This window comes from Argentina silus (genome assembly GCF_951799395.1).
Source record: "Argentina silus genome assembly, chromosome: 12".
Lineage (NCBI taxonomy): Eukaryota > Metazoa > Chordata > Actinopteri > Argentiniformes > Argentinidae > Argentina > Argentina silus.
The window spans coordinates 22,025,216-22,052,112 of NC_139666.1; the positions used below are offsets into that span (position 1 = coordinate 22,025,216).

Here is a 26,897-nt window from a genome sequence, read left to right on the forward strand (position 1 = left end):
TTCAGATATAAGTGAATTGTGCCTGACAGGCTACATACCAGCAGGCTACAGGACTAACTAACTGGCTGTCTATGAGCTGTCTACCCTGGCAGACCTGCATGAGATTTAGATGATTGTAAACAATTTGAGTCATTGTTAAGACTTGATGACAAGACTCCTGATGACAGATGAAACAGCAACATATTCCTGCTCTGAGTTTGGGCAAAGTTAACGTTGTGTCTTTAATGAAGTCCGTGGATGAGGGCTAGTATGATTGTTCTAACAGGGCTGTCCCTCTCTAGTCCCATTCAGTACACCCTCTGATGCGTTTGTCGCCCAAGCTGTCCCAGAGGAGAAAGAAGCAGCTTCTGCTTCTGGTAAGAAGAACTGGAAAATCTTCATTCACTTTACAAATTGTGACTGACAAATGGCAGTCAAATATATATGGACATGTACACACACATGAAAATAGGCAGTTATATTGGCAGGAAAGACACTTGTGTAGTTGTGACAGGGCTGGAATGGTGATGCAAGCCACATGGAGCCATTCCACCCACACAAACCTCCACCAGGGGGCAGGCTGGAGATACTAGCATCTGATTTATACCTGGCTTATCTTTTCAGCCTAACACAAATGGGTTAGCTTGGGGTTAATTCTGGCCCTAGTAGTCACAGACACCTGGGCCGTTTCTCAATTGTTAGAAAGATGATTCCTCGTGTCCTATCCTCCATCCTCCACTCGCTTCCTACTCAAAACGCATTGGAGATAAGTTCCTCCCCTTAGATATTCTCCTCCATGGTTTTTGAGAAGAAGTGGGTGGAGAACGTAGAAGAGGATGCGTGGAAACAGGTTTCTAACAATTGAGCAAGGGCCAATGTGTAGCGCTTCCCTGTCTAACAGTGGGTGGTAGCGAAGACAAACTTACTTGAGATAATAATAAGAGGCCTATAGCTGCTTGAGCCGTAGCTCTCCCTCCCACTGGCTGGCTCTGGGCATTAACCATTACTCTGACTGACCTATTAAGGGTCCAGCATATAGTTTTGCTGCCCCTGCCGGCCACACTGACAATGTGAGAACATGCATGTGCTAAACATGCACCTATCTTTGTAAACAAACCAAATGTGAAATAGGGACGTAAAGGCCAGTGTCCTACCCGACACCAGATTTTAGAAAACGCTTCGTTTGAACTCTTCACTGAACGTTCTTCATCACCTTCTTTCCTTGACGGCTACTGATTTATCATGGCCAGTTAGCACAATTTGAAAGCTCAAGTCTACATACTAGACCTTTAAAAACTAGGACATACTGACATTCAATAGGACCTCTAATTGTGACTAAAACATCTCTCTCTCTCTCCGTCTTCCCCATGACATAGAAGATCCGAGCCATCCAAGAGGGTGCGGTGTAACAGGTGTGGATGGGAACAACACGATTAGAACCATCAGCAATCTGCATCCCCCCTGGTCATGGAGCACAAAATGGCCAACAGAAAGAGATGCAGCATCCTCAGCTGTCGCTATGAATAATGACTTATTTTTCAGAAATAAATTATTGTAGATAAATATATATAATAGCATTGCAGATTGCCTAGTGTCATCTTGATCTCCTATGTTTTCTGTCTTGTTCTGTAATGAGGCACACTTGACCACTGTTGCACAGACACAAATACAGACATCTCTTTGGAACCTGAGGAACTGTCCAGGCACGCAGGCACGCAGGCACGCAGGCACGCAGGCACGCAGGCACGCAGGCACGCAGGCACGGTATCACTCGCTCACTCGCACAAGAGTCATATACATCAAAAGAGTCCTTTATATGTGACGACAACACAGATAACCAGGGTGATTGAACACTTTATAAAAATTGTCTATGGTGCTGGCATTTAATTTAACAATTTCCAAATGAATACATTTATTATGGCATATATTATGAAACGTATGCAGAATATAAAAGGACCAATGACAATCTTCTCTGGAGGCGGTGCAGACATCCACTGACAGGCTGAGACCTGATTCAGGGGGGAAGATGCTCTCATGAGCATCCACACACACACACACACACACACACACACACACAGGGAAGACACCTCAGATGACCCTCTCTGCCAGATAGGGAGAGAGGTGGGCCATTTATAGAGCCACCACAGGAGAGAGAGTCCCCCCCCCCCCCCCCCCCCCATACACACAGTGGCAGTAGTCGAACGTTAGACTAATGTTGTTTAGAGGTTATGGGGACATTAGTTAGTTAGTTACTCTTCGTCAGAGTCGCTGTCGTTGCATGTGGGGAGAGAGGATCTGATGGACGACATGAGTTTGTCTTCGATTTGCTTCTTGGGGTTCTCCTCCAGGTCGGTCTTGATGGCGCCAGACTCCGATAACCTCCACTCCAACTCTGTGACAACAGGACAGAGAGGATTCAGATGTCAAAGGAAACACAATGAAGACAAAAGACTAAGTCATTCATGAAATATACCTAGTCTTCAGGCAGCACTCCAACTATTGACTGACAACAGTGACCAAATATGATTTAGATCTCCCAAAAATAGACAACAAAGTCAAAAAGACCACTGTCTCCCACTGTTAAATGATTAGATGATTGCATGTTATTGTAATCAACACATATGTTATATTACATAACTAATAGTGTAATACCATGAAATTGTACTTTCTCTGCTGCTTGCACAGAAATGTGCTATACCAAAACAATTTCATTCTCAACACGAATTAAGGAGACAGGGTGAGTGTGTGTGTGTGAGTGAGTGAGTGAGTGAGTGAGTGAGTGAGTGTGTGTCTTACCGTCACGTTTAAGGTTCATGCCCCCGAAGACGAGCGGTCCGATGAACTGGGCCTTCATCTCTCCCTCGTGGTAAACAAAGATGGTGGGCAGGTTCCGGTCCGGGTAGTTGGGGATGCAGGTGGTGGAGATGGACTTCAGGAACTTGGTCTGAGGGAACTTGCTGGCCAGCTCTGCTAGGTGCTGGTTTATCAACGTACACAGGGGGATGCTGGGACAGACGAAGAACGGAAGAAGACATCAAGAGACAAGTTAAACAGATTACAAGTAATGAACTATTCACACTAATAACACCTATTTGAGCAACATAAAAAAAGAGCTTCGTGAAAAAAAAAATGTGAGGGCTGATTTATGTTTTTGTCATCATCTTCTACAATCTAAAACTGAGAACCTTTCATATTAGACACTTGTTACAATGTTTGCTTCATGTCCTGTATGTTTTAACGAATGAGTGTTTGTGGACTGTGACAAGTTTACCTCACTAACTGCCAAAGAATTCTGGAACGCTGTGGTATTTACCAAGCAACAATATTTTGATTGGCTACAAAATGAAGCACCCGTGGCACTCTAGAATGTTGACTATTTGGGCGACTTTATTCACCCTCGGCACTAAATGAGTTAAGTCAGACCTTCAGTAAGGTGATGACAGTGAGATGACAGACAGACAGACTCACCCCTGTTTGCAGAGGTGCAGGATCACCCAGATGCCTTCTCCAGCCTTGTTCACCTCCTTGATGTAGTCCTGCCCCGAGATCTCCATCACCTCACCAAACACGTTCTTTATCTGGGTGGCTTTCCACTCCGCTAGGCGCTTCTGTCTGGTGGAGGGGGGGAAGAGAGAGAGAGAGAGAGAGAGAGAGAGAGAGAAAACATCTGTGAGTACTAGGTGGTCAACATTATTACATCCTGATCAGTTCTTTCACAGAAAGGTGGCAGAATCTCCATATGCTTCGGGAGGTGACTGACTTGTACATCTCGATGGCAGCCTCATCGTCGTCACTGAACTCATCCTCGTTCTCCTCCAGCTCATCCAGGGTCATGCTCTCGTACGTTTTCACTGGACAAAAACAACAAACATCTCAGGTTAGGAGAAGTAGCATAAAAGACCAATGAATGAGCTAGGAGAGGAAGACACTACAGAACAGATTCCCCAATCCCACCCTGACACTAACTTCTGTTCCTTGGAGCAACATTGACTCAGAAAAACTATTATTATATTGACACGGAACTGAATATTGCTTTATTCAACTCCTATGAATAGCTAGCTACCAGGGGAGGCTGGTGGAGGTAGAAATCAGAGGACGGTCTCATTGTTTTGATACCATTCCTCATTCCGTTCCATGCTTTACAATGTGCCCGTCCTCCGGTTTCTACCTCCACCAGCCTCCCCTGCTAGCAACCACAGCCAAATGACTTGGCTAAGGCACAAACCGTATGGAACCAGTCAAACAACCAGCCAGGTCTCACCGACAGACTGCTGTTGTAGAATCAGCTCCTCCTCCTCTTCATCGTCCTTCGGCGTCTCCTTGGGAGGAAGGATTCCCTTCTTTCTCAGGATATCATTCCACTCTGTGTCTTGGTTAGGGTCCTAAGGAACATAGTCCACAGTGGGGGGGGTTTAACAGGAAATAGTGACAGATTAGATAGAGATGTATGGTGTTTTCGTGTTCCTCATTGGTAACTATAGCCCAGATGTTCACACACAATCCTGGGAGCCAAGCCAAGCCAATCACACATTACATGTTCAGCCTATCAGCTCTGTAACACAAAATAGGCAGAAAATAGGCTACGTGCGAACAAATACATTTTTCAGTCGAACCGTTGTCTACTTCATTATCACGTTCATACAATACAGCGACATAACAATAACACACGTTTACAAACCTGCATTTTGTCACCGTTGAAGACAGATACTCAAATCACACCACTGCTCTTTCCACACACGGAAATAGAAGGACCGCACCCAAATTGGTTCCGGCAGAAACCAAGAACATTGAATGTCACAAATAACATATGATACCCAGCTAGCTCCAATAATAGCATTTTTTTCAGTGTATTAGTGAGAATCCCTTTTATAAGAACAACACATATTTCTTTCGTCCATTCTATGTTAGTTATCCTCAGAAAAAAACAGGTTGAGGACCGAAAGTGAGGGGACAATAATAATGGTTGCACCAATATCCGTTTGGAGTCTCCAATATGTCCATATTAGGAGTGGGAGCGCTGCATTCCATGTGTGGCAGCTGAGAGTGAGACAACAGCTGTACCTGGACATCGCACAGCGCTGTCAGTCTGAAGACAATCTAACCAGTCCTAGGAGCGTTTTTCTAAAGGCTATATGCGCTCACATTTGACATGCTACATTCATTCAACATATAGATTCTAAATGAACGTATGAACGGATTGAGATTGATTTTTATCATACAATCCCATATGATGTCATGATGTGATTCGGATATTATGCTCGTTATTATATGATTTGAAACTTAATTGTTTTAGGTTTAAGGGGATAGTTTTTTTTTTTACACCTTATAGTCAGATGGTTTCTTATTATGAAAGTAGAAACTGTAATCCATGGTTCAGAGTTTTAAATAGCTAACTTTGCTAATTGTTAATTACTGGTCATTACTGCTAACTGCTAACACAAACAATGGGCGAGATGGGGGGAAATTAGACAAAGTTCAAAATTGCATTGCCAAATCAACTCAAATGAACGTTTTGACTTGGTTGGTAGTTTGATGTGATTTGGACAGACAAATCTCCAGTAGACCTTACTGATGTGTGTATTTGTTCATCTTATGTGACCACATTTGAAGCTTAAAATCACAACCAAAACATGCATCAATTTCTGTTTCTGTCAATGAATGTACAGGCCAATATTGTAGAACTGTAAACATGTATGAGAAAGGTAGAAGGTGACATCAACTAAAACAATAAAACCAATATTCATATTGATATTCAAGTTAATGTCCAAAGTATAAAAATAGCATGTGCAGAGGTCAAGCCAATTTCCTCTTTAGGGATAATAAAGTTGCATTGTGTTGTATTGTATGAAAGTCTGAAATTGTTATCTATTTACATATAATCCCAATAAATGTTGGATGAACTCTTGTTTCACATTTCAACTATCGCAGAAATATGTTATTATGATTTACAGTATAGATAGTTAAAGTCACAGATGTGTTATTCATCATCGGATGTAATGCAAGAGTAGTCTCCTTGGCACAAGTAAAAAAAAAACTCAGTTAATGTTGATAATAATCATAGTCATATTCATATTCAATCCTTATGAAATCATCTACTCCAGTGTTATAAAGAGTCACCAATCACAAAGGGCCAGTGAAATCAAACTTCCTCCGCTTTCGCCGGAACCATGGGAAGGAAAGCTTGGCTAAAATGCGGAAATAAGACGCTTGTGTACAGTTGCGACTCAGGAGGGTGAGAAAATATGAACCCAAGCAGCCAGCGATCGCGGGCAGCGCATGAGATCATGGATGATTCTGAAAATCGTCTCTTTTCTTCCGCGCGTCCTTTTCGGAACTGATAGTGAGACGCCCCCCGTGCATTTTAATCCCATCATAAGAACGGAAGAGTTGCTTTTGTTTCCCTCTCTCCCGCTTTGGCATTGTCTTGTTCGGAAAGAATGTGGTTGAATCCTGAGGAAGTTCTGTTGAAGAACGCACTGAAGCTTTGGGTCACTGAGAAATCCAACGATTTCTTCCTTCTGCAGCGCAGAAGGGGACATGGGGATACCGCGGGGAAAATCACAGGTATGTACGCCCCTTCCCATTTCATCCCCATCTGAACAGCTGTCACCCGACTTGTCAGACCGAACCTTTTGGCTTCAATATTCTATTCAGTGACCGTCGGTCATATGCGACCCCTCAGTTTAAACAATAATACAACTTTGCTGCATTTAACTTCTCTGTTTTATGGGGGGGGGGGGGATTGTATACACTATTTTTTTTTCAAGATAACTTTTTATTTAGTGAGGCAATTAAATTAGTCCTTTCTTTTCAAGTGGAAAAACACATTCTACCGTGCCTTCAATGGGTGTTTGTGAGTTTGGATCCCTTTTCAGTTTTCCCACACTGTGCTAAAGCTTTTACAAAGAACTTTATGATTACAACACAACAGCAGTGTGTCAGGTTTTCATTTGCATACAGTGTTGATTCATTTGATAATAGACCATGATAAGGAACCACCTGGACTAGTTTTGTTGTGTCTATGCTGGGACTTTCCTACCCATTAAAGGACAAGATAGAGAGGACATACCAGATAGAAGAATACAGTAGCATTAGCATGGAGACTTCCTTGTAATATGTTACATATTGTGTATATATAGCCACTTTGTTTGTCACCATGGCTCCAACAGTCACTCTCTCTGGGGTGATAGGTTCAATGAGGCCCTGGTTGTTACGTTGTTGGCCCTGACACAGTGTCTCTCTCTGCTGCTGTATATGAGTTAACCAAGGCACGTTTAGTGACTTTCACAGACCAAGAGAGGAGAACGTGCAGTAGAAAGTTGGTTGAACTAACCATTGTTCCCTCATGATTATGCTGCATGCAACATGATCTCATTGATCATGATAAACATAGTTTCAGAAGAAGGGAAGACCGTTGAGACAGATGCAGCCAGCCAGTCCTGTACGCTACTGTGTTGTTGTCACTCTGACTGTCTAATGTTACTTCTGCTTCTGATTTCAAAAACTGTACTTTGCTCAGAGGGAAACATGGGCCTTTGAGGTTTTCCCTTCTCTCTCTGGCCTCATAGTAGGCCTGTCCACAGAAGCTAGAACCCAGTGAACCACAGAGGGTCAGAGGCTTGTTTACATGAACTGTCTCTGTGTGAAACATTAATGTTGTGTTTTACGGTGATCTACAGTGTAAGCCCTGCAGGCTTTGTGGTGACAGATAGGTCTCTGTTGCCTGGGTGCGAGGCGGGCAGGCGGGCAGGCAGGCAGGCGGGCGGACAGACTGGCAGACGGTAGATGTGGTTGGGAATTGGCAGCGGGCCAGGAGCAGAGCAGGTTATTTGTTAGGGAGTTCAATTTGTCTTTCATCCCTCCTTCCCTCCCTCCCTCCCGCCATCCATCTCTCCCTGCTCTTCTTCCAGTGTGTGTGTGTGTCTGGTGTGTGTCTGGTGTGTGTCTGGTGTGTGTCTGGTGTGTGTGTGTGTGTGTGTGTGCGCGCGCACTAAGTCCTACCTAGAAAGGATCATGAGTGCCTGTCTGTCGTCTTCCCACAATCGAGTAGTTGTTATTCTGTGCCTGTGCCTGTGCCTGTGCCTGTGCCTGTGCCTGTGCCTGTGCCTGTGCCTGTGCCTGTGCCTGTGCCTGTGCCTGTGCCTGTGCCTGTGCCTGTGCCTGTGCCTGTGCCTGTTAGAGCTAGGGTGGGGGCGGGAATACCAAACACAGATACGGATCTCCTACCATCAGAGACTCCTCTCAGCCCTACAGAGTAACCCCCCCTCTGGCAGGCTGAACCTCTCTCAGTTCTCTGTATGTGGTTGATGGTTACCGCTCTCTGTATGTGGTTGATGGTAACTATGAGGATTGTAGCTTTCCTCTCACCTACATCTTCCAATGATCAGCACTAAGTCAGGTGGTTCATCCATGATGGACAGAACATGTTGGTGATGAGTACGAGTTCTGTAACTAAGTCGACCACCCAGATATCTTTTAACAGCATATTGTACAGTGTGTCCATGGGGCATGATGCCAAAAGGTATTGGAGGCCCTCCAGAAACGTGGAATTCCCCCAAAACATGTCACAAGCTAACAAACAACCACCCGCCTGTACTGGCTTTGCAGTAGTTTTGTATGGAAGTCACACTTTCACTCTTCAACTTTCAGGCAGTTTTAGTCTTAACTGTGATAGCGAGCTACGGTACAGTTCAACTCCCTCCTGAGTCTCAGTCATTACACCGAGTAGGCCACAGCCTCTCTAATAAGAATATATGACTCCATTACGTCTCAGCTAAGTAATAGCTTCTCTCTCTCCCCCTCTCTCTCTCCCCCCTCTCTCTCTCTATCCTGCTGGGTGCTTACTACTCATCACTGATTGGATACACCACCTCCTGATAGCAGCGGCATCACTTCTCACCAAAGTAATCGTTATCTCAGTTGAGAGGTATCGTGCGTTTTTTTTGGGACTCTTTTCTGACTATTATTTTCACGAGCGCTCCTGAATGGACCATTCTGCTCTGAATGTTCAGTTCTCTACGGAGAGGAAATATAGAGTTAGAACTAGACAAGAGAGGGCAGTGTGTGTGTTGTGGCCAGGCCCTCGGTGGAGACACATGACTCTGATTACGGGCTCTACTAAAACAGATGCAGACAGAGGATGACGATGATGGTGATGATGAGTGAAGGCCTTGTTATGATGCCTTTGGTATTTCAGAGGCGTGTGTCTCTAATCTATTTCTATCTGCTTGATGATTGGATTTAACGGGAGGTTGGCGTTGTCCCTGAATGCTGCTCCTGGCTCCTGGGGTCACTTTCAATCCAATTCAATTCCACACAACTTTATTAATCCCAGAGGGGCGACAATTAGAAATGCAGGCAGCAGCGTCAACATCAACACATTTAGTTTTTTTTTTTTCAACACCCGTGATTAGGGGCTTTAAGCTTGTATTATACGATAATGTATTGTTATTATGTTATTGGTACGGACCGCAGCCATTGTTTTTAGACGAGGCCCTCATGTACAGTATCATATAAACCAATAGCTTTAGTTATGCTCCACATCGGAGGCCCGATCCCGCCTAGAACCCAGGGCTTAGCTATCTGTTTGGCACCACACTGTGGAATGTCTTGTTTCTGTTATGGACGTGGTAATGAACCTAGCCTTCTGGTGCCCTGTGCAGTAGGTGCCAGAAGTCGGAGGACAGGCTCATTGTAATACATGGAATGGAATGAGGGATGGTATCAAACACATGTGATGTGTGTGTGTGTGTGTGTGTGTGTGTGTGTGTGCGCACGTGCATTATAGCGCGTGCGTAGGGGTCTGTGTTTTGTCAGTTAGCAGTATCTCTCACTAACTCCCAGTGTCTCTCTGTCCCCGCTCTCTCTCTCTGTGTGTGTGTGTGTGTGTGTGTGTGTGTGTGTGTGTATTGTGTTAACGCCTAGTCTCTCCCCGTGTGTAGGTCTGTTGGTGGGGGCGCTGGATACGGTCCTGGACTCCAACGCCAGGGTCACGCCCTTCAGGATCCTGCTGCAGGTGCCGGGGTCACAGGTCAGCTGGGTCATAGCCAGTGGTACGCTTACTTTACTACTGTTTCTCTCACTCTCCCTGTCATCTCTCTCTCTCTCTCTCTCTCTCCCTGTCTATCGCTTTCTGTCTCTCTCTCTCTCCGATTCTCTGCCTTTCTCTCTGATGTGTCTATGTGTCTGTGTGTGTTACAGGAGCTGCTGTGGAGGAGCTGAACAGACATTGGGACTGGCTGGTCCAGAACCTACTTCACTCTCTCTCTGTGTTCGAGAACAAGGATGACGTCACCAGCTTTGTCAAAGGCAAAGTCAAGGTACTGACTCTGGCCCGGTCCATCTACAGCTAGTTTACTAGACCAGATGAAGCCTACACTTAGAATAAAGGGTTCTAAAAGGGTTCTTCATTTGTCTCTATAGGGTAACCCTTTGAAGGACCCTTTTGAGTTCAGTGTAGACGTTTTTTGGGTTCCATTTAGAACCTTCTGTGAATAGGGTTCTATGTGAAAAAGGGGTCTACATTGAACCCAAAAGGATTAAATGTCCAAGGAATAGGTCGGGTTTAATCTGTGTCCTACGAAACCAACCGCTAACCCCCCCCCCCCCTCCCTTCCCTTCCCTTCCCCCACTCCCGTGCTCAGGGTCTAATAGCGGAGGAGGTCAGGGGTCGTCAGGCGGCCCAAGAGGAGGAGCCAGAGAAGTTCCGCGAGGTGGTGTTGAGGTTTGAGCTGCGGTTCGGCCTGCCGTCCTCCGAGAAGCTGGTGACCCACTACTCTTGCTGCTGCTGGAAGGGACGCGTCCCCCGCCAGGGCTGGCTGTACCTCAGCATCAACCACATGGCCTTCTACTCCTTCCTGCTGGGCAAGGAAGGTACGTCACTGAAACGCTTCCCCCCCGTGCAACGTGTAGTGTTCTCCCCAGGATGTTTTGGATCCATATCATGATGCGCAAAAAAATACATACAACGATGTTGTTGGCGATCAAAGAGAGATATCAAAGACTCTATAATTTCTAAATATATAGTTTAATTGGCCTTTAAATGTTTACATAGTGGCACCACCAAGTTCACATTCATCTTCCATTCTTTGGGGAGAACCCTGAACATGGAAAAGTACAAGTTAGATGGCTCTTATTTTGTTAGGATCGTGAACTTTAAAGATGCTATGATGCTGTAAGTTTCCGTGAGCTGAGACATATCTGACTGTTGCCATTTTTGCCATTTCAGTTAGCCACTCAAACCCCTAACCGTACCCCTAACCCTCGCCTGGCACTAACCTAACCACAACCATAACCCTAACCTGACCGTAACCCCAACCTGCCCCCCCCCCCCCCCCCCCCCCCTCTCTTCCTGTAGTCAAGTTCGTGGTTCCGTGGGCAGAGGTGACCCGCCTGGAGCGGGTCTCGGTGGGGCTGATGACGGAGGTGTTGCGCGTGACCACCAGGAGGCGACAGAGAGACTTCTCCATGTTCCTGAGTCTGGACGAGGCCTTCGGCGCCGTGACCCAGCTGGCTGACATCGCCCTCCGACGCCTGCTGGACAGCGGAGGGCTGGAGCTGGACCACACCCTCCAGCAGACTAGCCGCATCACCAAGAGGTCAGAGGGCAGGGAGAGGAGGAGGAGGTGGGGGGGCAGGGAAAGGTGTGTGTGGGGGGGGGGGGGGTGCTCCTCACCTCAACACCTCAACACGACCCAATGACTTCCTGAAAACCCTCCTGGTTAAACATTATCATCTAGACTGATTAACTTCCCCCTCCAGTTTCCCCTCCCCCTGTGTCTAACCAAGGCCTGCTAGTGAAACTGGCCTCCCTGTGAGCCAGCAGGAGAGGGACATCTAGTCATGTTCAGACAGATCCTGATGGCAAGACATCAGACATCACATGATTCAGACATCATGTGATCCTGATGACATTATAAAGACACCCTTGTCACTAGACTTTGGCCCCAGGTGTTTTAACCAAAGCAGGAATGTCTTGTCTCCCTACAACCCTGAGATGTGTGCGTGTGCGCGCCTGTGTTTGTGCGCGTGTGTGTGAGTGTGTGTCCATGGTTGCAGCCTAGGGGAGAACAGAGGTGGTTATTGAATATGACTCATATTCTACTGTCACAGTAAAGGTCGGAGAACAGTGAATCAGTGAATTATGGGTTGCGTTCACTGACACAGCAGTGTTTACAAGGTGCTATAAATCAGTGTTTGTATCAGAGTGACTGGAAGTCCCTTCAGCCAGTGCCTTCCTGAGGGAAATTATACCTTTTCTTGGAAAACCAGCTTATAAACACTCTCTTTCTCTCTCTCTCCCTTTCTCTCTCTCTCTCTCTCTCTCTACCTCTCTCACCAATAAAAGACAGTTTAATAATGACAGTTATAGCTCTCTCCCTCACATTTCAAGCCTTCTCAACGGAGTGATCTCTTAGCCCCTCCCCCACCGTTCAACCTAGTGACTTAATGTACATTCCACCTCGCCACAACAGGAAGTGAGAAATGACCAGAATAGTCATTAGTGCATGTGATTCTGAACTGTCTCTGTTGCACTTCTACAGCTACAGTCATGAGAAAAAGTTAGGACACCCCCCAAAATATTAAGTTATTCTCTTAAAAATATGGACATATCAATATGTTATCTTCTTTCTAACAATGTCTATAGATAAAGGGGATGTAATTGAAAAAAAAACTATGAAAATGTAACTTTGTAATCATTTATTTAACGAAAAATTAACAATAATGCCAATTCCTACTGAGGAAAAAGTTAGGACACCCTATGCCCTAATAGCTAGTATTGCCCCCCTTGGCTGAAATAACCTCAATTAGACGTTTCTTATAACTGTCTACAGGTCTCTGACATCAATTGGGAGAAAGTTTTTCCCACTCCTCCTTGCAGAATTCTTTCAGCTGTGTGATGTTCGAGGGGTGTCTTGCATGCACAGCCAGTTTCAAATCAATCCACAGCATCTCAATAAGATTAAGATCCGGGCTTTGACTTGACCATTCCAGAACTCTCAATTTATTTTTCTTGAGCCATTCCTTGGTAGATTTACTGGAATGTTTTGGGTCATTGTCATGTTGCATGGTCCACATCTGCTTCAGCTTCAACTTTCGAACAGATGGTCTCACATTTTCCTCAAGCACCCTCTGATACAATACAAAATTCATAGTGGATTCTATGATGGTGAGCTGACCAGGCCCTGCTGCAGAAAAGCAGCCCCAAACCATGACATTTCCACCCCCATGCTTCACAGTTGGTATGAGGTTCTTGTTCTCAAATGCTGTCTTGGTTTTGCGCCAAACATGTCTACTCTTACTGTGCCCAAATAGTTCAACTTTGGATTCATCTGTCCAAAGCACATTGTTCCAGAAGTTCTGGTCTTTCTCTAGGTGTTCTCTGGCAAACTTTAGTCTTGCCCTGATGTTTTTTTTTGACAGCAGGGGTTTCCTCCTTGCACACCTCCCATGTAATGCAAACTTGTTCAGTCTCTTTCTTATGGTGGATGCATGTACTTTGACATCAATTGTGGCAAGAGATACCTGTAGGTCTCGTGATGACATTCTGGGATTGTTGGAGACTTCTTTAAGCATCTTTCGGTCAGCTCTTAGGCTGAACTTGCTTGGGCGGCCTGACCTGGCCATGTTGGTGGTGGTTTTAAATGTTCTCCACTTGTAAATTATTTTCCGGACAGTGGAATGGCCAATTTCGAATAGTTTGGAGATCTTTTTATATCCCTTCCCAGACTCATATGCATCTACAATTTTTCTTCTGAAGGCCTCAGAGAGCTCTTTTGATCTCGCCATGGTGATGCAACTCACTTCAACAATCAAGAGCAAACCAAACTAAATATCTGAGGTTTAAATAGGACAGGCTCCTCCAAAATCCTCTGTAACGCTGTTCTAATCATTTGCACCTGATGTGGTGCTCTTTATTATAATTTTAGGCATTTTAAGTGGAACTAAATGTGGGGGTGTCCTAACTTTTTCCTCACAAGAAGATTGCATTTCTATTAATTACATTTTACCAATCATTTTTTAAATAATTTGTTTCAGTTGTATTTGTTTAGTTATATTACCTCAATTTTTCAATATTGTTCAAATGAATATCAAATGTCCATATGTTTGAATATGTTGAAGAAGACAAAGGTTTTCATAGGGTGTCCTAATTTTTTCTCATGACTGTATAGCAATTTGGTTCAATTCTCTCTCTCACACACACTATAATTAATTGAATAACAACTAGTCACTGATTCACAGCTCACAAGCTCCCTGTGTCCCATTATAACCCATCCCCCTGTGAGTCCCCCTCTATGTCTTCCCCCAAATGAAATGAAATCAAATGAAATCAAATTGTATTTGTCACTTATCGCATGTCAGTGCAATCATATGTGCGATAATGTCAGATGTCTTCTGATCAAAGGGGGGGGGGGGCGGTTATTATAGAGAGCAGGCTCTGAGGGAGTATGTCCTAGCATTGTTCAGGCTACTGCTGGGTGTCCCACTCTAACCCTTCCCTCTGTGTGTCCCCCTCTATGTCTTCCCCCAGGGTGCTGGAGCAGGAAGCCCTGAGGGAATATGTCCTGGCGCTGTTCAGGCTGCCGCGGGGTGAGCGTCTCCAGGAGGTGGTGCTGTGCTCCGTGTGGACGCCCCACGCCCGCTGCCACACCGCTGGGACCCTCTACACCACCGACAGATACCTCTGCTTCACCAGCCGGGAGGAGGGCCACTGCAGCCTCATCATCCCCCTGTCTGAGGTACACACACACACACACAATGGTGGGAAGTACACTAATAATCCAATGCTTTTAATCCATATGGGGCAGTGCACAAGTGTACACATTGGTAGGGTGGAAGGTAGAGGGTGGAGGGACTTTCTCTGTGTCGTGGATTGTTTGGTGTCAGAGTAGTGTGGAGGTCAGCTGTCAAACAAAGCGTGTTGACTCTGCTCTCTGCTGCTGTTCCCAGAGACACACACACGGTCACGTGACCACAGCAGTGCACACAACTGTCTGTATTTACACCTCGACCTGTTGGTTTAGTAGCTGCTTACCTACGCAGTCCAAGGGAGGCCGGTAGAGGTAGAAATCGGAGGACGGGCCTCATTGTAATGCGGAACGGTGTAATGCGGGCCTCAATGGAATGAGTAAGGTGTCAAACATTGGCATTGATACCATTCCTCAATCCGTTCCATGCATTACAATGAGCCTGTCCTCCGATTTCTGCCTCCACCAGCCTCCCCTGGTGCAGTCATCCAAGGTCATCCACACGGGAACAAACACCTCGCTACTTCAAACGTTAACACTACTATAGTCACCACGGTAACAATACACTGTGTTTTAGCAACATGTCAAACAGAGAGACATATTAATCAAATGTTCCATCAAAATGCTCATATCATGAATCAGCAGAGTTTAGGAGTTAGGAGGGAATATGCTTCTGTTATTCGATGTGTAGGCAGGGGATGTTTAGCTCACATGTTTTTTTTGGTGACATCATGAGGTAAAAGGTGCTTTGGAGTGATGTGATTTGTCTCCTCTCCTCCTATCAGGTCCTGTCTATCGAGAAGGCGGAGAGCACCAGTCTCCTCCCCAACCCTGTGATCGTGAGCGTGCGCAGTAAGAAGGCCTTCCAGCTGATTGAGCTCCAGGAGAGGGAGGAGCTGGTGCACAGTCTGACCGCTCGCCTCCGGGCCCTGCAGTGGAAACACACCATGTTCCGCAGCAAAGGACATGGCAAGAGATCTCTGGTACTGATCCGCTGACCCCGAACTATGTACCGAACACGCCTCAACCCCCTGCAACCCCCCCCCCCCCCTGTTTGTCAGGGGAGGCTGGTGGAGGTAGACGTCGGAGGACGGCCTCATCATAACGCGTGGAACGGAATGAGTTTGATTCTGTACCGTTCCTCGTTCTGTTTCACGCGTTGCGATGGAGGCCGTCCTCCGATTTTGTACCTCCCACCAGCCTCCACTGCTACTAATCCACCTGTTCCGTATATTTGACTAATTGTCTGTGACCCTTGACCCCTCCCCCCCCCCCCAGATGTCCCCGGCGCCTTACTACACGTTCTACTATGACACCGTGTACTCTGAGGGGGAGGAAATGGAGGATAAGGCTCTCCGCCACACGGTCAACACGGAGGCTCTGATGGCCGCTTTCAACCACACCACCCCGGAGCAGGACAAACTCAAACAGGTGAGGACAGACAGACAGACGACCTTCTCACCTGGAGCAGAGGACACAGGGCTTTATTCACAGGCCTAACACACAGGGGCCAGTTGGAATCAGAAGGACACAGGTGAATCAGATGGAACCAGATTAAGATTGAAGTGTATATTCAGTGGAGTGTCTGCGTTTGATAGTGTTATTGTGTGTCCAGTAAACCCACCTCCTATGATGTTGGGTGTTGTGTATGGAGGCTGGTTGTGGGTCAGTGTGAAGTGAAAGTGTTTAGATGTAGGCCTAGTAGTAGTAGTAGTAGTAGTAGTAGCAGTAGCAGTAGCAGCAGTAGTAGTAGTAGTAACAGTGTAGTAGTAGTATCAGCAGCAGTACAGTAGTAACATTAGTAGCAGTAGTAACATTAGTAGTAGTAGTAGTGCAGTAGTACTAGCAGTAGTAACATTAGTAGCAGTAGTAACATTAGTAGTAGTAGTAGTGCAGTAGTACTAGCAGTAGTAACATTAGTAGCAGTAGTAACATTAGTAGTAGTAGTAGTGCAGTAGTACTAGCAGTAGTAACATTAGTAGTAGCAGTGCAGTAGTAGTAGTAGTACTACTAGTAGTTGTTTAGGGTTGAGGTTGTGATGCTGCACATCTCCTTCATTATTCACACGTTCTTCATTTCACATCGATCTTCTTGGTCCTCAGGAGTAACTTAACCTTGGCCAGGCCTATCGTGTTGCTACAGTGCTGCTGACAATGCACTTACAGTACTGTGTATGCGTGCGTGTGTGTGTGTGTGTGTATACGTGTGTGTGTGTGTGTGTGTGTGTATGCGTGTGTGTGTGTGTGTATGCGTGTGTGTGTGTGTGTATGCGTGTGTATGCGTGTGTGTGTGTGTGTGTGTGTGTGTGTGTGTGTGTGTGTGTTTGTGTGACCTCTAGACCATGGAGCAGGTGAGGGAGCGTCTGTGGGACGACCACTTCTCGGAGTACGGTCGCGGAGTCCACATGTTCCACACAGAGAAAATCCAGAGGCTGGTTGCCATGGGGATCCCAGAGTCACTACGGGGGGAGCTCTGGATGACCTTCTCTGGTGAGGGGTGGGGCGGGGCGGTCTGGGGGGCAGACATTAGTGGTTGGTTGCTGTAGTTACAGGCACGACATTTTGTGGAGCAGGAGTCATGAGAGAGTGAAGACTTGGCTATATATCTCTCAAATAAAGGGGTAGCAAAAGTGGGCTGAGAAAAAAAGAGTTTCAGATATAGTCAGCGTTCCCACATTTGGTTTTCAGTTCTTGTGTTCTGTGTTGCGCTCCGCTGACTCCTCACTTCCTGTCTCAGGTCATCTACTGTGTTCAGCTGTGGTGGTACTGTATGTGGCCTGCCTTTAAAAAAAAAAAAGGTGTATTTTTGCACTGAAGAGGCGAAGGGCAATTCCAATTTTGAAACACGCTTCTTTTTTTAACACTTGATAAAAAAAAAGTTACTGTCAAGTATGTACTCCTTCACAATAGTCAGTCACAATAGTCAGGAGTCACAACAGTCAGGAGTCAATAGTCAGTCACAGTAGTCAGGAGTCAATAGTCTCAATAGTCACAATGGTCACAATAGTCAGGAGTCAATAGTCTCAATAGTCATGAGGCTTGTGTCTCTCCTACAGTGTCAATAAAACCAGCCGTTCTCCTTTTGGCACTGTTGTGGTCTATTTGGCAGTGATGGATAGGCAGTTGATTAACCAGCCTGGCTTTGGCAGTGATGGATAGGTGGTTAATAAACAAGCCTCGCGCTCATATCCCTCCCTGCATGAACGTGTATTTCCTGGGTGCTTATTTTGGCAGAATTGGGAGAATCACAATCATGATGATGTCATGTGAAATCCAGGGCAACAGGATTTAGTGAGCAGACAAACTAGCTCATTACTTCATCCTCAGTGAAAACAAGCTAATACCCCTGAGAACACACACACACACACACACACACACACACACACACACACACACACACACACAATGAAAGACCATGCTGTGCAACACTAACACCCATCCCCCTGGAAACACAGACGCGTCGTCAGAGCTGGCGTCCCACCCAGACTACTATGCCGGGCTGGTGCAGGAGTCCATGAGACAGAGCAGCCTCGCGACAGAGGAGATCGAGAGAGACCTCCATCGCTCACTCCCGGACCACCCGGCCTTCCAGAACGCCACTGGAATCTCGGCGCTGCGCCGTGTCCTCACCGCCTACGCCCACCGTAACCCCAAGATAGGCTACTGCCAGGTAAACCCACCTCCACACAACCATACTGCCCCCAGAGGATGAGGGTGGTACTGCAGGTTTCAGAGCTACCTGTATTGATCTTGTATGTATATAAAGGAATTCTCCATAAACTCCCATAGTATCTTACATCCCTTATCACGTGGAAACCTAACACTCATCAGACACGGTTTTAAGATTGGTTACTCGAGGTCCCACGTGTCTCCTCTGAGCTGGGTAGAACTGCCTTTTGTCATTGTGCTCTTCAGGCATGGAACAGCCTGCAGGACACACTAAGACTGACTGCTTTAGTGGAGGAGAGCTCTTGTTATAATTGATTGTTGTCTGTAAAAAAAAGTTTTATTGCCTGTCTAAATTGTGTCCTTTTTAAAATCTTGATGTCAATAATAGTGATGTGTATATATTTTGTAATCAGGGCAGCCATGAAAAAGATACCTAGGTCTCAAAGGCACTCCCCCTGAATAAATAAAGGATCAATTATAAATAAATAATAATAATAAAATCTTCATCAGAACTACCTGTATTGATCGTTATAACTACCTGTATTGATGGTTAGAGCTACCATGGTTACAGTCACGGTTGTTGTTATCACTCAGTCAAGCATGGCCATAACACAGCTTCATTCATCTCCACGAACGGCAGAAAAATCAGTTTGAATGTCACTTCAGGTCTGACAAATATCATATCGAATATCAAATCAAACTTTATTTATAGAACACATTTCATGCACGGATGCAACACAATGTGCTTCACAGGAATATGAATAAAACAATTAAAAGACAACAAGATGAAACATAAGAGGATGACAAGAGTAGCAGTCATGGGAGTTTAAAATAGTCACAGCAGAGAGCAAGTGAGGACTGGAGAGATGCATGGGAGATAAAAGCTCAAATGTAATAAAAAAATAAAATAAAATAAAAAGTACTACTGCGTTAAATGTTAACGTTACGTTAAACTGAATGACTGAAAGACTATAAACATCCTGAGTAAAAGCAAGGCTGAAAAGGTTTTAAGATGTCTTTTAAAAAATCCAGCTTATGTACGTCATGTCTAGTCTGTGTCTTGTTAGGTGTGCAACTTCTTTTTCTTCTTTTGTTCTGTGTAGTCGATGAACATCCTGGCATCTGTGCTGCTGCTGTACACCAGAGAAGAAGAGGCCTTCTGGCTGCTGGTGGCCGTGTGTGAGAGGATGTTGCCGGACTACTTCAACCGCAGGGTCATAGGTCAGAGGTCCTACTCTGCTCTGCTCTACCCTACCCTACCCTACCCTACCCTTCTCTGCTATAACTTGTCAGTTATATTCTAACTGTGTCAGAGTAGATGAAATACACAATACAATGAAACCACAGGCAGGAGATGTTTGATCTAACAGTCTCCCTTTGCTAGATTTAATGATGAATGCAATGTCAAATATACACTCCCAGCTGTAAACCAACCTAGAGAGAGCATGTGGGAATGAGAAGAGATGGAAGGTGACGGTTCAGCTTGTGTTAGGAACTCTGTTATTATTAGAGGTTCTTTTCCATACCGGTTTAAGGCTGATTTGAATGTGGTTTGGTTGGCGGTGGTGTTTTTAGTCAAAGCTGTTATTTGACCGTGTCTGCCAACAGGCTGTATAAACCCACAGGCGTCTTCAGCCTCTGTTGGTCACGGAACACAAGCTTATTTCCTGTGCTTTGTCTATTCTGGGGCGCTATTTATTCACTTCACTTCAAACACATCTGAAGTTATTTCCTTTGTGTCTGTGTCTGTGTCTGTGTCTGTGTCTGTGTGTGTGTGTGTGTCTGTGTCTGTGTGTGTGTCGTGCGTCTGTGTCTGTGTCTGTGCGTGTGTGTGTGTGTGTGTGTGTATATATCTGTCCGTCTGTCCTCTCCAGGGGCCCAGGTGGACCAGTCGGTGTTTGAGGAGTTGATCAGGGATCGTCTGCCTGACCTGGCGGAGCACATCCCTGACCTGTCCCCCCTCTCGTCCGTGTCCCTGTCCTGGTTCCTCACCCTGTTCCTGAGCGCCCTGCCCTTCCCCAGCGCCGTGTGCGTGGTTGACACCTTCTTCTACCACGGCATCAAGGCCATCTTCCAGCTGGGCCTGGCCGTGCTCCATGCCAACGCCGCCGCGCTGTGCACTAGCGCCGACGACGGACAGGCGCTGATGATCCTCACGAGGTAGGGGGTACACACACACACACACACACACACACACACACACACAGGCGCATGCATGCACGCATGCAGGCACACACATGTATGCACGCGAGCAGGTGCACACACACTCACTCACAGAGAGGCGCGCACACACATGCATGCACGCATACACACACACACACACACACACATACACATAGAGGTGCTCACACTCTCACAAACATGCACGTGTACACACAGACATGCACGCACGCATGCACACACACACAACCTTAATAACGTTTCACCCCCGGCTCTGTCGGCAGTTTTCTGGACCAGGTGAGGAACGATCAGGATCCGTCTCCCCCCCCCCCGTCGCCCCCTCCCCTGTCTCCCCCTCCCTCGTCTCACGGTGGGGAGGAGGGGGGCGTGCCCGCCGGAGGACACACCCAGATCTCTGACCTCATCACTGACTCCTACGAGGTGAGAGCACTGCAGTACACCACAACACCAAGATTCAAGATTCAAGATTCTTTATTTGTCACGTGCATACAAGTATACAGTGAAATGCAAAAGTGACAGTGCCACAGAGTAGTGCAACAATACGTTTTAAAATAGAATAAAATAAAATAGAAGTACTAAAAAATATACAGTATGGACAGTATAAACAGTATAAACAATATGAACAGTATAACCAGTAAGCATATAAGTAAGCAATATAAATAGCAGATGGATTATGTGTGTGCATATGTGTTAAGATGACAGTGCATGTGTGAGTGACTTGAGGGGGGCACTGGTGGGGTCATCGTTGACGATTCTGATGGCGTGGGGGAAGAAACTCAGCCTTAGCCTCTCTGTTCTTGCTGCATGACAGCGGAGGCGTTTTCCTGACCGCAGCGGCTGGAACAGTCCATGTTTCGGGTGGTGAGGGTCCTTCATAATCCTGTAGGCTCTGGTCCTACACCTCCTGGTGTACAGGGCATGGAGAGGGGGGGTTGGAGCTCCCATGGTTTTTTCTGCCAGGTGTACCACCCTTTGCAGAGCTCTCCTGTCCTGGGCCGTGCTGTTACCGTACCAGACGGTGATGTTGCCAGCCAGGATGCTCTCCACAGCTCCAGAGTAGAAGGACTGAAGGATCCTCCGGGAGACTCTGAATTTCCTCAGTTGCCTGAGATGGAACAGGCGCTGCCTTGCCTTTCCCACCAGAGAACTGATGTGGGTAGTCCAGGTCAGGTCTAGGGGCAGAACAGAAACATGAGCTTCTATTTGACCCAATGACAGGAAGCTATCCATCACCTACCTCTACCTACCTGTCCTATCATGGGTCCCCAACATATTGGATAGTGTAAACAATCAACAATAATAATCAACCAGAAGTCAAGATGGAGCACCTACCAAACGTCTAAAACCCATCCAGTTCTTTCACATCTACTATACATGAAGTGCAGGGGAGGCTGGTGGAGGTAGAATGTGTCATGCATGGAGTGGAATGAGGAATGGTATTAAACACACATTAAATACTCATTTCATTTCATGCATTACAATGAGTCCGTCCTCTGATTTCTACCTCCACCAGCCTCCACTGATGAAGTGTCAAGGGGGTAGGGCCTCGGGGTTGGTTTGGAGCTGGGTAGGGTACTGAGGGTAGAGGTGATATAGACTGGTGTTGTGTCCTGTCCTGTGTGGTCAGAAATTTGGCGACCTGACGGTGAGACAGGTGGAGAGGCTGCGCTGCAGACACAGGATCCAGGTGCTGCAGGCCCACGAAGACACCACCAAGGAGAACACTGTGAGTACCTACCTACCTACCTCTCTCTCTCTCTCTACCCCCCTCCTCTTAGAAACATGCTCTCTTTCAAAGGGTGACCCATTTGAAAACTCCAACCACCTTCTCCCCCCTGCCTCCCCTCACCTGACTCTCTCTGTGTCCCTCCAGCTCAGGGTCGTGACCCCAGATGTGTCTCTGTCCCCTGAAGACCTGTCTGACCTCTACGACCTCTTCAAGGTACTTATTCTTCAGTAATTACATTCTCAGAAAGCCTCTTGGAAGTGTTTGTGTAAGGGACATATGTAAGGGCTTGAGACAAAGAATGGGCAAGGAAATATGTTTTTACTTTGTTATTAGCAACATGCTGGGTTGCAAGTACAAGTTATAGAGCTGCGTGTGTGTCTGTGTGTGTGTGTGTGTGTGTCTGCTATTGCCCCCTGTAGACAGAACACTTTATCAACCTGTACTGGGGTGACGGGAGCACAGTTGTGGCCCTCCAGCACCATGACCCGGGCCGGTCCTACGTAGAGCAGTACCGGGTGGACCGGGCCCAGTTCAAGAGCCTGTACGTGCTGCTGTCACCCTGGCTCTGTGGGGTCCACACGGACACGGTCGCTCACCGCACCTTCACTCTGCTGGACCACACCAGAGACTCACACATCTCCTTCAGAGAGTTCGCTGGCTGGATGGGTAGGTAGGGAGGGAGGGAGGGGAGGGGAGGTGTGTGTGTGTGTGTGTGTGTGTGTGTGTGTGTGTGTGTGTGTGTGTGTTAGTGTGTGCGTGTTAGAGGGAGAAATGGTGTGTACGTGACTGTGTGTGTGCGTGTGTGTGCTCATGTGTGTCGTGAGTGTCCAAAACCAAAACCAAGAAAACATAACAGCTCATTCACTCCTATGTTCCCATACAAGGCAAGCCATGTATGAAACCTGGTGCCTTGCCCACAATGCCTCCGCGTCTATCTGATCTGGGCCTGGGCCAATTAAGCTCTTAACAACCACAGCTGTCGGAGGCTGTCACCACTGTAGTGTTCCCTTTCTGCCTGAGGAAGATGGATGAAGACGGTGTAAACTAACCTCTTAGGCTGGTATACAGAGTTAAGGGCTGCCTTCATGACTGTCTGCCTCCTAAACTGGTTTAGTGGGAGGTCCAATGACTCTGAAAAGATTCTTTTGATCATTGCTCGAGTAACAATTCTCTCTCTTCCTCTGTTCTTCTCTCTCTCTCTCTCTCTCCCCACCCCCCATCTCTCTCTCTCAGACACGCTCTACTGTGAGGATCTGAATGAGAAGATCAGACTGCTCTATCAGCTGCACATACCTCCAGGTGAGTGACACAGCCTTCACCAATGGCTGACTCCCATTTCTTCAGGTGTTTCTCAGTCTCCATGCTTTAGCTGGATGTGGGCGTCAACATAGAACAACTACCATTAGAGTAGATGTGCCTGGTTTTAACCTGGTAGGATTCCAGTGGTGTGGTAGATAAAGGTCATAGGTCATGAAGATGTCTCTCTGTCCTCTACAGCTCTGACTGAGGATGAAGATGACCCCTCTCCACTGAAGAGTCCTGTCCTGTCCTCGACCAGACCTCTCCTCGTAGAACTACCTAATGGTACGGCTCCTCTCATCTCCTGTCACTGTCACCTAACCTCTCATTGGTCGCTTTTGTAGAGCTGCCCAATGATACGGCTCCTCTGGTAGAAATCGGAGGACGGGCTCATTGTAATGCATGGAGTGGAATGAGGAACGTGTTTGATACCATTCCTCCTTACATTCCATGCATTACAATGAGCTCGTCCTCCAATTTCTACCTCCACCAGCCTCCCCTTATGTGTATGTTGATGTCCGTGTCCCAGGGGAGATAGTAGGCTACCAGGAGCAGCTGAAGCAGATGCTGAAGGACCTGGCTAAAGAGAAGCAGAAGGACGTGGAGAAACCTCTACCTCTGATGAACCAGGTAGGGCCCTCCAAACATGGTTCTTCAAACACCCCCTCCAAATACAGCTCTTAGTAGTGAACAAGTATTGATTTGTAGTACACAAGTATTGATTAGTAGTACCGTCAATGACATTGATTATACAATTTGAACAATTTGAGATAACGTTAAATTCCTCAATATACCTTTCAATATGTGTAGAAAACAGTGCATTGATCAAATGTAGTCATTAGGGTTTTGTATTACTAAGCTTTACTTTCAAACTGATGTCCCTTGTCCACCCCTCCCCCCCAACATTAAGTTCCTCAATACTCAATATAGCATCAAATGTAATCGCCAGGGTTTTTATGACCAAGCGTTACTTAATTCCCCCCCACCACCAGAGGGAGTTTATCCAGTTCTGTAAGACCCTCTACAGCATGTTCCACGGGGACGCCGTAGAGAACCAGCTCTTCCAGGCCATCGCCACGGTGACCAGCCTGGTGCTGCAGATCGGCGAGGCGGGCCACCGTGGACGCTGCTCGGGGTCAGAGGCCAGCAGCGAGGGCGGGGCCAGGGACGACAAGGAAGAGGGGGAGGGGGGGAGTATGGAGGACTGTCCAGTCTTCAGCCCCAACACTGGGGCGGGGGAGGAGACCAGGGGGTGTTCCGGGTCGGAGGAGGGAGGGACCAGGACAACGTCAGCGTCGGAGAGTGAGTGGACCGTCAGCTATGCTCAGATCCTGGCCTCCCTCCTTACGGAACAGGCTCTGGTCAACTTCTTTGAGCAGCCGGTGGACCTGTCCGCCAAGGTGGCCGAGGCCAAAGACAAACAGTACCACGAACGGGCCGGGCTGCTGATGCTGCAGCAGCAAGCGACCAGCTGAACCGGACCGGACCGACACAGACTGAACTACGAACTATGATACGACCGTACGGCTCAGAGCCTATACACAGTGTAGACTATGACCTAGTACCGAGCTGCCTCCTAGTCTCCAGCAGATTGTCTAGACACCCAGGCACCTTAGTCATCAATAAGCTGTCTGTCTGTGTGTCTGTCTGTGTGTCTGTCTGTCTGTGTGTCTGTCTGTGTGTCCGCCTGTCAGTCAGTCCGTCCGTCCGTCCTACTAGGACTAGGGTGAGTGTGTACCAAGAGTCCATAGTGCCTGTATTGAGTGGTACAGTAGGTCTGCTAAGCACAAGAGAGAGGTGGTGAGGTGTAATATCCCCTACTACTGCATACCGTCTCCTCTCCTCAGACGTAGGGCTTCTGCTAGCTGTGGAGAAACGTGGCCTTGTTGTTCGGGATAAGCAGCCGTGTCCACACTAGCATACTATCTAGTACGCATGGACAATACATTCCTTCATACTTAGAAGTATGCTAGGATGGATATTGGAACACTTGTAGAAGCATGCATGATAATCAACCCATTTAGAGACAAGGTGATGTTGTGTATCAATCATAAGCATATACTGTGAGGTTTACTATGTGTCACATCCATGAGAGACACACACACACACACACACACACACGCACGCACACACACACACACTATTAAAAGGGATCTCTTTATCTTCTCTTTACAAGCAGCTCAGTATGTATAGAGGAGTTTCAACATCAGCCTGTTTAACGGGATGACTACAGATGTTTCTCGTCGTTGTTTTTGTTCAATGGTTGGCATTACAAATGGGCAACTGTAGCATATGCGTTGGGTATTTTTTAGAGAGCTTATCTGGAATATACTGTAGAGCAAACAAGTGTTCATTTCTGACCAAATGTTTTTTTTCTATCGCCCATTTTATCTGCAGTGGGTTTTCTTTTTTTTCCATCTGCAGTTTTTCTCACAGGCAACTCATTTTCTATTGACTGTTCTTATTTTACTACCAAACCTTTCAGTTGTGCCTGACTACTATAGTTGACGTCTGACCTTGCCTGTTGTACAACACATTGAAAATGTCCATCTGTTTACTGATTGAATGTATTATCTAGTTCTTTGAGAGCTCTTATTTCACAAGGATATTCTGGAGTTGTGTGGTTATGACCCTGCCTGTTGCTCTGACAAGTTTATCCTTCTTTTTAAGTGAAAATGACCAGTCAAGCCTTGAGTTGGTGAAGACCAGTATTATATTATAGACCAAAGTCTTACACCTAATTCTCTAGATATCACAGTATTGTGAGATGCTGTACACATACTACTGTGCCTGTTAGTGTCTGTCTTTTCTGTTCCGAGAACTTGATTTTACCATTGAAGTCAATGAGGTGTTGACTGATTATTGTACTATGATGACATCCAATAAGGATTACTACAGAAATGCACCTTTGATTTGAACTTTCATGTTAAGTTCACACTCATCCAGATTGGCCAAATTCACTTGAGGTGCATTATTGCAAATCAAATCTTTGTTTTATCATTAACTTATCAGTTTGTGAAATGGCTTATGGTTTACTTGTAAATCATTAAAAATCTTGGCCGTCACATTCAATATACAGTTTTGACTTTCTCAGTCACCAAGGAGGCCTGATACAGCAGAATCTCAGCAATACAGTTGCCATGAGAGTAGACATCTGGTGCTGACATTAGACACTAGTTCAGACAAGTGTCCTCTGCAGACACATTACATGTAAATCATTTCTGCCCATACAGTATCTAAAGTATCTCCCTTACAATAAGTACAATTAAGACAACCACATTTGTTTGTGATCCA

General features: G+C 46.4%; 2 protein-coding genes across 2 annotated transcripts; one reads left to right on the forward strand and one right to left on the reverse strand.

Annotated features, from left to right (window-relative positions):
* Nucleotides 1–1,774: 1,774 nt before the first annotated feature.
* pdcl3 (phosducin-like 3) lies at nt 1,775–4,718 on the reverse strand. Its single transcript, XM_083682697.1, has 6 exons — nt 4,658–4,718; nt 4,241–4,361; nt 3,740–3,830; nt 3,448–3,591; nt 2,776–2,984; nt 1,775–2,371 (listed from the first exon to the last, which is right to left on the reverse strand). The coding sequence occupies exons 1-6, from the start codon at nt 4,661–4,663 to the stop codon at nt 2,229–2,231; spliced, it is 714 nt and encodes a 237-aa protein (XP_083538823.1). The 5' UTR covers nt 4,664–4,718; the 3' UTR covers nt 1,775–2,228.
* Nucleotides 4,719–6,221: 1,503 nt separating this feature from the next.
* Nucleotides 6,222–26,675, forward strand: tbc1d8 (TBC1 domain family member 8). The gene is made up of 20 exons (XM_083682406.1): nt 6,222–6,543; nt 9,921–10,031; nt 10,180–10,298; nt 10,623–10,851; nt 11,336–11,576; nt 14,510–14,717; nt 15,512–15,709; nt 16,005–16,157; nt 17,065–17,215; nt 18,181–18,395; nt 19,498–19,615; nt 20,269–20,554; nt 20,839–20,995; nt 22,203–22,301; nt 22,449–22,517; nt 22,724–22,970; nt 23,538–23,603; nt 23,802–23,888; nt 24,133–24,233; nt 24,596–26,675. The coding sequence occupies exons 1-20, from the start codon at nt 6,417–6,419 to the stop codon at nt 25,076–25,078; spliced, it is 3,465 nt and encodes a 1,154-aa protein (XP_083538532.1). The 5' UTR covers nt 6,222–6,416; the 3' UTR covers nt 25,079–26,675.
* Nucleotides 26,676–26,897: the final 222 nt, after the last annotated feature.